The sequence below is a fragment of the Sciurus vulgaris genome, assembly GCF_902686455.1.
Source record: "Sciurus vulgaris genome assembly, chromosome: 7".
Classification (NCBI taxonomy): domain Eukaryota; kingdom Metazoa; phylum Chordata; class Mammalia; order Rodentia; family Sciuridae; genus Sciurus; species Sciurus vulgaris.
The window spans coordinates 53,104,256-53,117,836 of NC_136467.1; the positions used below are offsets into that span (position 1 = coordinate 53,104,256).

At 43.1% G+C, this 13,581-nt stretch overlaps 1 protein-coding gene across 4 annotated transcripts in view; it reads left to right on the forward strand.

Annotated features, from left to right (window-relative positions):
* Positions 1–13,581, forward strand: part of FYN (FYN proto-oncogene, Src family tyrosine kinase) — a 204,719-nt gene that overhangs the window by 136,966 nt on the left and 54,172 nt on the right. For all 4 annotated transcript variants that reach the window (XM_079149149.1, XM_079149147.1, XM_079149150.1 and 1 more), the window contains one exon: positions 10,225–10,482. In XM_079149149.1, coding sequence (XP_079005275.1) covers positions 10,236–10,482 — 247 coding nt within the window. In that variant the 5' untranslated portion in view covers positions 10,225–10,235. The remainder of the gene's footprint in view (positions 1–10,224; positions 10,483–13,581) is intronic.

Consider the following 13,581-nt stretch of genomic DNA (forward strand, 5'->3'; position numbering starts at 1 on the left):
GGGCTCACCAGCCTGATGGGGCAGGCGGGGGATCAGGTAACTCAAGGATGGCAGAAGTCCTCTTTTCTCTTGAGGCCCAGCATTAGAGAGGACCATGTGTATTTTCTACTGCCTGATTTACCAGCATTCCCACCACAACAGCCATCCAAAAACTTTGAAATTCTAAACCACTCTAGGGTTGCAAATGCAGCAGCTGCTGGTGCTGCTGGTTCCTTGAAGCTTGCATAAGGTACCCAGGTGGACACCAGAGACCAGGGGCTGGAGGGCCCTTCTTCAAAGAAAAGATGGTCCAGAACAACGGTTTCGCGTTCCAAAACACATGACTTTATGACAAGTTCTCAGATTTTGATTGGGCTCTGACTTATAACCAGGCAAACCGTCAGTGAAAAGGGACCACAAACACCCTTCTATGAATTTGCTGGGGAAAAAAAAAGAGAGAGAGAGAGAGTGAGAGAGAGAAAAGAAAAGCCACATTTCCTTACTTAAAGTCCATCGTTTGCTATAAAGGAGTTGATCTTCATGACTAGAAATAATAACTTAAAGAAACAGAAAAGGAATTCCTCTTTCTTTAAAAGACTATGGGGTCTCCTGGCCAAGAACCTGTGTGGAGACTGGAGAGATCAGAGCAGGGTTGGATAGGGAACCTCTGTTCCGACAGCCACTTTGTGCTAATGTGTTTACTGGTGGCTGCACCAGGTGCCACCCTGATCCCTGGCCCTCAGCCAGTTCTGCCACAACTGTTCCTAAAACAGGCTGAGCCCAGAAAGCCAGGCTCTTCTGCCTCTGTGACCAGATGTGGCACTGACTTTCCTCTCTCTCTTTGCTGGTTCATGAACAGACGCCCACATTTTTGTTTTTGTTTTTATTTTTGTTTTCCTGTGACAGTCTTCACAGAACAGGCCCAATGAGGGTGGAAAAGAATTTGACTGAACATCAACATTAGAGTGAAATGTTTCTATTAAACCTTTTGTGCTCCTGGAGAATTTCAGGTCAGGAAAACCCATGTTCTTATTGTCCTCTGGCCTGCTGGCATTGCCCCAAGTTCTAGGGATAGTGTGTCAAAAGTCGAAGCATCAAAATGCCGAGCTGAATGTTCCAGCAAGAAAGAGTGAAGGCAGCAAGCATGAGGACAAGTCGCCTGCCTCTACCATGAACTGGAATCCAAAGAGCAAAAGTGCTTTGCAACCCCTCTGCACCTTCCTGGAGCTGAGCCATTGCCTAGAGCTCAGACCTTGTTCACAGAGAGGCCTGCAGACACCTCAAGACCAGATACCTTGCTCAGCTTCCAGGCTGACTTGCATGAACACTGCCATTCTGAGTTTGGTGGGTTTACCCAAATACCTAAGACTGAGACTCAAAGCTTCTCAAAAACCCACTAATCCAGCCACCCCACTGTCGGTTCTATTATCCCAGATTCTGCACTCCTGCAGGGGTCTCCTGCAGGGGTCTCCGTATGTGGCTTCTCTTTATATCTGTCCTTAATTAGATTATGTGTGTGCTCACTATCTGCTCCCTGCTCTGCCCCTCACTGCCCACTTCAGAAGAGGTCTGGAAAACACGCTTAGAAGTCTCACACCTTCCAGAAGGAGAAGTTGCCTCTTAGCAGGCTCTGGAATCAATCGCTCTCTCTCCCTCCCTTAACTTTTCAGTTCACAAAGTACACGTCATCAGTGTATGATTGTTTCAACTTCTATATAAATTCAATCAGGAACTAAAACAAAAGGGAGATTTCTTGTGAAAAAATAAAGATAATATTCTCATTATGAAAACGGTGCATTCTCAGTGTAGACAATCTGAGAAATAAATAGCAAAGAAATAACAGTCTCCCTTTATGTATTATCTATACATCACCAGTAATTTGGTATATTTCCCTCTGAATCACTTTTTAGACATTTGTTCTATATTTGCAATCATGCAACCCTTCTTAATAGAACATGGACTTTTTTGTATTACTGATAATTTCTGTAACCCTAAGTTGTAAATTCTTTTCTAAATTTTTTTAAAAAATTTTTTGTAGCTATAGATAGACAGCATGCCTTTATTTTATTTGCTTATTTTTGTATGCAGTGCTAAGGATCAAACCCAGTGCCTCACACTTGCTAGGCAAGTGCTCTGCCACTGAGTCACAGATCTGGCCCCTAAATTGTAGTTTCTGCTTAACTTTCCATTATGGGCATGCCTTACAGTTTGCTTAGCCACCCTCTTGTTAAACAACTAGCAAGTTTTCTAATTTCTCAAATGGTAAATAACACTTTGGAGAACTTTGTCATTTTTTAAGATATCTCTTCAGCACAATTGACAGGTCAAAGAGCATGCCCAGTTTTAAGGATTTTGATAATGACCAAGTTGTTTTACCAAAATCTCCAGGCTTTATCAACATGGTAGGAGAATATTCATTTCCAGGGGCCTCCATTACCACTGGGTAGACTTTTAAAAATATTATTTGTGAATTTAAAGGTGAAAGATAATGCTTCTCTGAGTACTCCTGAAGGGAGTATTTTTCCCCTAAGTTTCACAATAGGTATAGGTTTTTGGGGGGAGTGACGAAAATGTTGTAAAACTAGCAATGATTGGTTTCCTTTGTAAATGTACTGAAAACCACCACACTATTTGCTTTAAGAGGGTAACTTTCACAGTTTGTGAAATACATCTTCAAGATGGAAAAATAAAAATAAAAATATTAACCACAAGGGGATTTCTGTGGACCAAAAAGTTTGCAGGGGCAGAAAGGTGGAAACTGAAAAACTTCACAGCCTGTGCCCTCTTCCTTCTGAACTCTTTGGCACCAACAGGGTTAAAACATATCACCCTTATTTCTATCACCATTTGGCTCTCGTCTTCACCCTGAAATTCAAAGCAAAATGAATGTAAGAAGAAAATGTTCTCACTCTCTTTTTGGAGCCTTCCCATAGTTTAGTGTTAAAACGTCTTTGGCCATTTAGGCTTGGGACCAGTTCCAGCATTCACTTGATGGCAGTGTTAAGTCTCCCATTGGGGTCTAATGCTTCCATCTCTATTTTATTAAGTGTTTTTGAATTTCCAGGCACTGGGGAAGGGAAAGCTGTGCAGGAGGGAGAGGAGAACATATTTATAGGGACAGGAGCTACTGCTTCTCAGCCTGGGGGCCATTTGAACAAGAAAAGCTAAAGGTGGGGAGCCACAAAATTATTCTAGTTCTAGGAATGGGGCTTTTTCTTAAAGTAATATGATATTTTATGAGTGACTTATATTAGCTCAGTACCCTTGCTGTGCTGCATAGGACAAGATCTACCCTCCAGAGGGCCTTTGCAAAATAATGCATAAATGATGGAATGGTCCAACTCTTAATAATAAGAGGTCCAACCTCTTATTATTTCTAAAGCAAAGCTTTGGCTTGATTTTTAAATGGGCTCTGTTTTCCCATTGCTGAATGTGGCCAGTGTCTGCAGTTTACACATTACCCAGTCTTCTCACCTCAGAGACTGCTTATCTTATGGCTCGTGACTGGGGAGAAAGGTTCTCCCTCACAGAACGCTAATTGAGAGTAGAAACCTGTTATTTTTGTGCTTAATGGGGGCAGTATATGAATATTTTCATTTATGCAGTAAATATGTTCCAGAAAATTTTGCCTGCAAAGCAAATCATCTTTTAAGTGTTCCAAGAAAGAAATTTTTTTATACCAAGAAAGCCAAAGCTGACTCCTTTGGGGTGTATAAACACCCTTGCCACGACCAGGAAAGGTCAGGAAATTGAAGGCTGCTTTAGTGTCATTGACTCAAACGTTCATTAAGGTGCCAAACCACACCGAGGAAGAGGTGACTCACTACACCTGGCATACTCCAACACCTCCACAGGAGCCTGTCTAGGAGGTGGAGTGTGAGTAGAAGACTGAGGTCCAGTCCCTGAAATCAGGGCCTCTGTTAGTCTGCACATGAAGGTGAGTCCTTCTCTATGTGTGTTTCTCTCAACACCCCCACCCTTATACCCACATCCTTGCACATACTGGCCAGGATGCAGGAGGAACTCTGGTACAGAGGTTCTCTGTACCAACCATGGACTTAGACTATGTGGCTGAACATCCTATCTTCACCTGACTTAGCTGCAGACACCTTACTCAGATTGCTCCTCCCTTGTAAAGCGCAGAAAAATAAGAATACCTGCGTTTTAGGGTTGTGAGAATTTAGTGAGATAGCATGCTTGAGTGCACAGCTCAGGGCCTGGCCTGCAGGGAGCCCTGCCCAGATGTTGGTTATTACTGTGGAGATTGGAGACTTCATCTCCATGGTGCCCCATCCCACCTAAGTATGTATTCACTTTCTGCTACTGCATAACAAAGCACCACAGAGTTAGCGGCTTAAAACAACATCCGCTGACTTTCCCAGTTCTGCATGGTGTGGCTGCGTTCTCTGCTCAACAAGGCTGAAATCGCAGCAGCTAACTGTTCTGTCATCTGGAGGCTTCAGTAGGAAGAATCCATTTCCAAGCACCGAGCAGATGTAAAAACATGACAGTTGAGCCACACACATCATCGACCAATTCAGGCTCTTGACCAAACTCAGATCTTTGTGATTACAGGACTGAGATCTCCTTCCTTGCTTTCTGCCATTTCTGAGCTCTCAGCTCCCAGGGCCGTCACATGTATAGTAGCCCATGGCCACTCCATCTTTAAGCTCCCTCACACTTAATGCCTCTCACACTTTGAATCTACATCTCCAAGAAGAGCCATCCCTTTCAAGGGCTCACTTGATTAGGTCGGTCCACCTAGAATAATCTCCCTCTCTTAAAGTCGATTGTGTCAAATTACATAATCTAATCATGGGAGTGACCATTCTGTCATTCACAAATCTTAAGGGATCACACAGGGCATGCTCACTAGGGACAGGAATCTTGGGGGATTCTGCCTCTCGCCACACTGTCTTGGCATTCCTTCCCTCGGGCTCACAGCAAAAAGAGGATTTCCCACACAGGAAGAGCCCTGCATGCTCATCTTTCCATAGCTGGGGTGGAGCCCTTGGCTGGGCCCAGCAACTATGTGTATGTAGCTCAGCCCTCACATTTTTACCTCTGTACAGATATTAGCACAGTGCTAACCCAGCTGTGCCTCCCCAACCCATCCTTTTTTTTTTTTTTTTTTGCCTCAGGACTTCAGGGAGTGTTCGTGCTGTCAACAGTGGTCAGTGCAGTCCTTCCTTCTTCCTAGCTGCCCCAGGCACCCCTGGCTCTTCTGTCTGGGTGTCCCACAGAGCAGCAGTGCCTGGACTCACTTATAGACTGGTCAGGATCAGGAGCCCCATGCCCTACAAAGGAGGAAAGTCCCTTTGCAAAGAATTGAAAGGTGCTGGGAAATCTGGAAATTTGGGTGGCATGTTCTGTGGCCCAACTCCCATTGCTACCAGCATGGTGTTCAGCAGTCTCTAAATATCCTGCTCCAAATAGTGAGAACTCAGGAAAAAGGCTTCCATAGACTCTCAGGGATTAACTTTCTCCACTGAGAATGTAGCAAAATACATCAGGTCAATTCTTGTGGGTGTTGCCAATTTTGTAAGGATCAAGAGCCCCCTGCCTTGAACCTTCTGTCCTGAAGTCAGCTGATTTCTGATGTGCCTTTGCCACATCTTATCCTTTCCCTTCGGCCATTGCCACTGACTGGAAAATGATATTTGCCCAGGAAGCTGCCGATTTGTGCCTTTCTCCCAGAGAAGTGTATGAAACTGCAGTTGATCTACAACTCTGCTTTAAATTCAATGGTGCTCCTTTCATTTCCTTGACTTTGTTTCTAGGTTCTCAGTTTACTCTCTTTCCTTGTTCTCTTATTTTCATTTTTAATACTTGCCCAGTAAAGGAGAGACCAGAGCTAGAGGGTTAGAAGATGGGAACACCAGGAACATGTCACCTCAGAGTATTGGCCATACGTTGCTTTGCCTGTCATCCTCCAAAGCCTGTGTCACCCACTGGGCTGTCAGGAGCAGGGATGGCGAGTTATGCTAAGGACTTTGGGTTGGTTTCTGAGCATAAGTACTCACGCTGCTAAAATCAGAGTCACCTGTCAGTTTCACCTTTCCTCCTCCTGCACTCACTCCCGCCTACAAGTGTATGTGTCTTGGGAGAAAGTTCTCTGCTGTGCAAAAGACTGCCAGTGGCCTTTTTCCCTTTTTAGCACCCAGCTCAAGTATACACCTAAAACCTCACAAGTCCTGTGACATGAGAACTGGAGCATATGAGCATTATTCTTTGATCGGCTTATTAGGAAATATGAGTACTATCTGTGTTTAATGTACATCTGGAAGACCAGACTGTGGTCTAAGGCCTCAGTAGGAGTGAATATGTATTCAATTTACCTGGGTCGAAGGACCCTATGCCCATACTAGCAAAGTGACCCAACCCTCCAGATCAGCTTAAGTTGATCACTGGAGAGCTATGTGAAGTTTACAGAGACTAACCAAGACATAGCTGCAGGAAGCACTGTGATCGGTTGATAATGTCTGCCATGCTCATGGGAGCAGGATGTGGCCATCCTTAAATTCTGAATCTGGCAACTCTTCCCAGTTGCATAATGCTGTTGGCAAAGAGCCACAGAACTAAGGAAAATTTAAGTAAATCAGGTTTTATTTTCACAGTAGAAGCATGGCCTCTTAGTTGGCAAAAAGTTTGAAGAACAGAGGCCTCATAGCCATAATCCACATACCTTGACCACAGGCATATTGAAATGTTCTTCTACTGGCTTTTCTAGGCATGACAACCTGCAGAGGACTACAGCCACGAGGTCATGTGATATTTCACCACTCAAAGACACTCTAGTGTCCCATTTCCAGACAGGTATTATTCAGTGTTTCCCAGTGACCCACAGATGTAGAGCAAGCATATTAGTACATTCTGTGTTGATGGTGGACTTAACAGCATTGGACATAAAAGCCACAGCACATAATTGTATATAATAGCAGTAGCCTTACTTTAGCACCCAAATCCAGAAGTTTGCCCCATGGATAAGGAGCCTTATCATGTTGAGTACAACTCAGCACTTCCCCTGACTCTTCCATAGGAAATGGTTAGTCTGACCGCCCCATGTGGGAGGAGGAAGACCACAAATTCTTACACAAATATTTTCATTGTGATTAACTTTTAATGACTCAAGCTTGTCTTTACTGGCTTATTTCTGTTCCTTCATGTGTGTCAATAAAGATGAGATTAAACAAGATCTGTATAGAAACATTACTTAATTTAAAATTTTGGATGCATGACATGCTATTCCTTCTATAAAAGAGGATTGTTTTTTCTAAAATTATTTTGGTTGAGTTTTTTTTTTTTTTCTTTTTTTTAATTCACTAAACAAACATTTATTGAGTATTCCTGTGTGCCCAACACTATTCTGGGCACTGGGGATACAGCTGTGAAACAAAAACCACAAAATAATCCCTGCCTTAAGGGGTTGATGATTTTCCCCTCCATTACTTCATAAAATTATATGTAAGCTGTTGGTCGTTTATTACAGTGTATTTCTTTTTTTCAGTGGATTCTGGAAGATTATCTTCTTAGTTTGATCAGATGTGAGGTCCTGTTTTCCGCAGGGTTTCCAATGTGTTTATTTTACTTGGTTGGAGTTGGAAGACTAGTTTGTAATGAGAGGTTTCTTTGGTTTTAGGTTCTGTTTCTCTATCACGGTGAACAAACTTCTAAAGAAAAATCAGAACCTTTCATGTCAATTTTTTAAACTGCCTCTTTTTCCCTAACATGCCTGCTCTCCTAAGGAAAGCACTCTGGGTTACATGTTAATCACATGCACACAAGGAAAAAGAGCTGTTGTACTGTTTCAAAGATGTAGGTATAAAGTCTTTCCTCTCTGTAAATCAGGATTTCTCAACCTTGACCATATTAATATTTGGGACTGGGTATTGATTTGTCGTGAGAAGCCCTCTGTACATCGTAGGATGTTTAGCTGCATGCCTATCCTCTGCCCACTGGGTGCCAGTGCTACCCCTCCCCACCTGCATTATGACAGCCAAAACTATCTCCAAACAGTGCCTAAATGTCCCTTGGTGGGAAACCACTGGTATAAATGATGTGATTCTGGGATCCAGGTATACATCCTCTAATTACAGCTCAGTGAAATCCCTGGGACTGGGGGAGCACTTGAGATAAGAATGTTTTCTCTCTGACCTTTGTAGAAGCTCAGAGCAACTTTCCACCATGAAAAGAGTTCATATAGAGTTTGCAAGATATTTAGCAGTCTAAATTAGCAATATTTAGCAATATTAACAACAAATGATGGAAGGCCTTGGAGATATTTTGTGTTTCCTATTGGAAACTTGTTCAAATCCTTTATTTACCGTAAGTTAGAAAGCGTGTTGGACACAGTAGACTCTTAAGTTAATTTCAAATGATTTATTAGGAAATGTGTTCCAGATTTGGTGATCTCAGCTCCAGCAGTAGGCGGCTCATTTGCAAACATTCCCATTCTCAAGAACTGACTCTCAATTCAATAAGCATGTATTACTTCACAAGGGCTTCAGAAGGGTCTGATATTTGCGTCTATGACCTGGTCCAGCAGAACAGTAGTGCTCAGAATAGTGCCTTTGGGAGTCTCCCTGTCCTGTCTGGCAGCCCCCACATTGGTTTGCAAGATAGAATAGAAAAACTTCACAGCCCCAAATTTTTTCCTGTCCTGTGCCAGCTCTGCCCTCCCCAGGGGCTACATGTTATTACCCATGATGTCATGCATTTCTTATTTGACTCTGTGGTCCCAAATGGGCTGCTTCTCAGAGTTTGAGAAGGGACGTCCACTGCAAGTTCTACCTACCCATCTGTCTACAGTTCAAAGTGGACCATTTAACCACCTTACCTTGTTTTTCTGAATTTTCTTCACTTCTCACATACATGCCAGTAGATTAGAAAATGTAGGGCACCCTGCGAGGTCACTGTCAGAAAGATTGGCCTTGATGCAAAGAGAAAGAGTGAAAGAGAAACATAATGAGCTGCAGAATCTTTACTTATTTGGTTATGATTTATTAAGCATGTACTGTATGCCAGGCACTGGCAAAAGAGCAGTGAGGGGAATGGACAGGCCCTGCTTTCCTGCAACTTGCAGTCCATTGGGCAATGGGACAAGTGACCAGGCCATATTTTAATAGGGCACCATAGGTGCCATGATAAGGGAAATCAAGACACTGTGGGAGCACTTAGGAAAAACACTATCCCAGCCTGGGAGAAGTCTGGGGAGTCAGAGAAGGCTTTGGAGAGGAAGTGATGCATTCACTGGGAATGAAAGATCCCCTGCATATCAAAGAGGAGGGGGAAAGTGTTCAAGGTATATTCCAAGGCCTGAAGGTAAATGAGGGGAAAGAATGGAATCCTGGAGGAACTGAAATATTGGGCATGTTTGAGCAGTAACATGTGAGACAGGAAGAGCAAAAACAAACAAGGAGGAAGGAAGAAGGATGTTCTCCAGATTCTGAGTCAAGGAGGCTGGTCTTTGGAAGTGCCATTTCCTGGGAATGGGGATTCTGGGAGAAATGGGTTTGAGGAGGGGAGGGTGACAGTGATTCAAGTTTTTAATCTACCACTGGCTCTAGAGCATAGGGGTGGGTTTTTTAAAAATGTTTTTGAAGAATGTCAAAAGCTAATGGAAATTTGAAAAGTTAATTAGCAGCTTTAAACGATTGTATGACTGTGGGCTATCTTGGGCCTCTTAGGTTCTGGCAATTTTATTTCCCATTCAGTAACTAGTTCTTCATTTTGATTCTTATTATTACTTTGTGCCTGAACAATGGGCACCCATGAGTGAAGAGGGTCTGGTGAGTTTTAGGGACCCTGTTTTGTCTTTTCCAGTATTCCTGGGCCCTCTTTATGTTTCCTTTGCCATGATGGAAGTTTTTATTCTAGAATTGTTTTATAGAGTATACATTATTTTTAAGATGACTAAAGAGAAGCATAATAAGAATCATTTGTGTGTAATGTTACAGAATTTGAAATGGTACAGGCCTCATTTGAGGAAGATTGCTGCCCGGTGGGCACTGTCCCCTGTGATGATCCTGTCTTCTGGGTACATGGGGAACAAATGTGAGTGGGGACTGAGATTCCTGCTCACCATCAATCCTGGCTACTACTTTTCTTCACATCCTTCATAGACCTAAAATATCCAAGGACCAGCTTGATAAATTATTTCTCTGTAGCAATAAAGCAACCCAGCAACTAACGAGCATCCAAGTTCATGCATCTCCTTCCTGTTTTTTTTTTTTTTTTTTTTTTCAGGAATTTAGATAATGGGCTGTGTGCAATGTAAGGATAAAGAAGCAACAAAACTGACAGAGGAGAGGGATGGCAGCCTGAACCAGAGCTCCGGGTACCGCTATGGCACAGACCCCACTCCTCAGCACTACCCCAGCTTCGGCGTGACCTCCATCCCAAACTACAACAACTTCCACGCAGCCGGGGGCCAAGGACTCACTGTCTTTGGGGGTGTGAACTCTTCCTCTCACACTGGGACCTTGCGTACGAGAGGAGGAACAGGTAAGTACCCACTGTCTGTGAGGCAGGCAGGAGGACTGAGGGAAGGGAGGGGACAGCTGTCCTTAATTCTTTTGTCAACTGAACATGCATTCAGCTCCCTCAGACCAACATTGAAGACTGGTCAGTTTCCACCTATCCTCTACCAGATGAAGGGTCTTTATTAAAAAAAAAAAAAAAAACATGAAGCTCAATGTACAGATCAAAATGCCTGACTACAGGAGGGCGGCAATCCCAAGTTGCTGCTCTGCAGGGATTCTGCATGAGTTAGTGAGTGGTGATACTCTAGGCCCTATAGGCCAAGGGCTTTCACCTCGGCCTGCCCAGAATAGTCAAGGCAGGTTTTTTTATAATATAGTTGCCTGAGCACCATCCCAGATCTTGGGTATCAGAAGTCCCAGGACCAGGTCTGTGTGTATCTTGAGTTCTCCAAAATAAATACACTTCCTCCTACCTCCCTCCACCACTTCTGGTGGGATGCATCTTCTCTCTCCCCTTCCTGATCTTCAACTTGCCTGTCATTTCCTGGCAGAGGGGGTCATTTGGCCACATGATAGTTAATCATTCATCACTGGTTCTCCCTCTGATATTTCCATTATCTTTTGTATGACTGAGACTATCAACCCTCAGATTTTCCCATGTATCATTTTTTTAAATATTTTTTTAAGTTGCCGATGGCCCTTTATTTTTTTATTTGTGTAGCTATGTATGTATGTATTTATATGTGGTGCTAAGGATCAAACCCAAGGTGTCACACATGCCAGGCAAGTGCTCTACTCTGAGCCACAACCCCCACCCTCCATGTATCTTTTTTATTTTATTCTAAGTTTCTTTGTCTTTCACACCACATAGCTATATTTTACTGCCATGTGTATTTGCTGACTTAGCTAATACTTTGTTAAATATCTGGCACACATTCTCAGACATATGTTTTCTGAAATATTTGTAAGTTATCTCATGCATCCTTAGCCTTCCAGATCCTTTCCCAGTATATGAACCATGGTAACTAGATACTTGACATTATTTGTTCCAAAATTGTTTTATTACAGAAGTTTAAAAGAATGTAGCATCTCATCTGGGAGCAGATGTCTTTGCCTTATATAATGACTCATTGTGCCTTTTTACCAGGGGAGTTGCCACTAACAAGGCATCCGCAGGACTTTCCCCCTCTGCACCCAATACATGGCAGGGTAGTTATTTCAGGGCACCTGACCCAGAGCCTCTGGACAGTGTCTGCTTCTCTTACACTAGCATGTGCTACTCCACCTGATAAAAAAACATCTGTGTTCACCCGTGTTCTACAGTGGCTCTTGCTTTCCCTTTCCTCCAGGCTTTGTGTGATACACTCACCCATCCCTCCTGCCTTCCTGGAAAGTCTCTAGAAAGGAGAGAAGAGTGGCAGACTGGCAGTCTAGGGCCCTATATCTTTTGAGGATGCACAAGAAAGGAAGAGTCAAAAGTGCACCCAGCACGTACAGACAGACACACACATACACATACACACACACCTCGACAGTGAGAAGCATGAGTGCTTTGCCAGGGCAGACTTGTTTAATTCTGCTGACACAGGCACCAACCCTGTTCACTCATTCATGAATGCTCGACATGAACCCCTTAGTCTGCAGGTATCAATCATTAGGTTCACAAGAGAGGGCTACTTGCCTCTAATATGTGCGTGTGCACTGTAGCCAGGGACAACCTTAGTGGAAGAGGCCATCTGATCCCTCATAATATAATATCCCCAGACATGGCATATTTTTCTGCTTTTTATTAACTGGTTTTACTGTATGTGCAGTTCTTTCTCCCAATGCTACTTTTGATCCCTTAAGGCCAAGAACAGTGTCTGCGTTTCTCAGTAACCTCTTTCAATACCGCCCTCAGTCCCTCATTAAGAACTTGTCAGCTGATGCAAGGAGAGAGCAGGAGGGTCCAGCTTCATGGGCCTTCTTTGCCTTCCACACAGCAGAATGGTTTGGCTCTGTTGTTTTGTTTTGTTTTTTTCCCTCCACATTTTTTAACTGCTGCATTATAGTTGTACACAACAATGGGATTTGTTGTTACATATTTGTACGTGATTGCACACAGTATAACAATATAATTCGGTCAATATCTATCCCCAGCACTTCACCCCTTCCTTCTCCCCTCCCACCCCTTGATCTCTTTCTTCCACTGATGTCCCTTTGATTTCCATGAGATCCACCCCCATCTTTCTTTTTCTCTTTCCTCTCTAGCTTCTGCATCTGAAAGAAAACATATGTCCCCTGACCTTGTGGGTTTGATTCATCTCACATAACATAATAGTCTCTAGTTCCATCTATTTTCCTGAAAATGGCATAATTTCTTTTTGCTTTATGGATGAATGAAACTCCATTGGGTATATATACTACATTTTCTTTTTCCCCATTCATCCATTGATGGACAGCTAGGCTGGTTCAATAGTTTGGCTATTGTGAACTGTGCTGCTATAAATATGGGTATGCATGTATCACCGTAGTATGATCTTGGCTCTGTTTTTAAATTATATACTGAAGAGAATCTGTTAAGAGAATATGAAATAAGAATAGGCATGAACTTAGGCACCCACATATTTGTTTTAAGTCAATCTCTTTTCTAGGCAATCTCTTTACCACTGAGCTACATCCCCAACCCCCACACCTATCTCTTTTCTAATCTTTTGAAAAAATCCAAACAAAGAAACCAATTGCCCAGTAAGACCTTCTCTGTATGGTCAGGTCATCTGAATGCCAACTTTCCTGCAGTTAGTCCCACTTGGTATGAGGTGGAAAGATAAGTCCTTCCACTCTTTCTGACTCTTGTAAGTCCCATGGACATATCTGTTCCTTGGAACAACCTGCACAGCAACATGGCAGCTTGGTGAAAGAGCAGGTGCATGCTGTCAGGCCATAGCAGGCACTTCAAAGTATTTGGAGATCCAAGTGAGAAAACAGGTCTCAGAGAAATGAAATGTTTTAGTTATCAATTCTTGAATAATGAATTACCACAAAACTTAGCAACTTACAGCAATGTACATTCATTATCTCACAGTTCCTGGGGGTCAGGAATCCAGGAATGACCTACTGGGGTCCCCTGCCTCAGCATCTC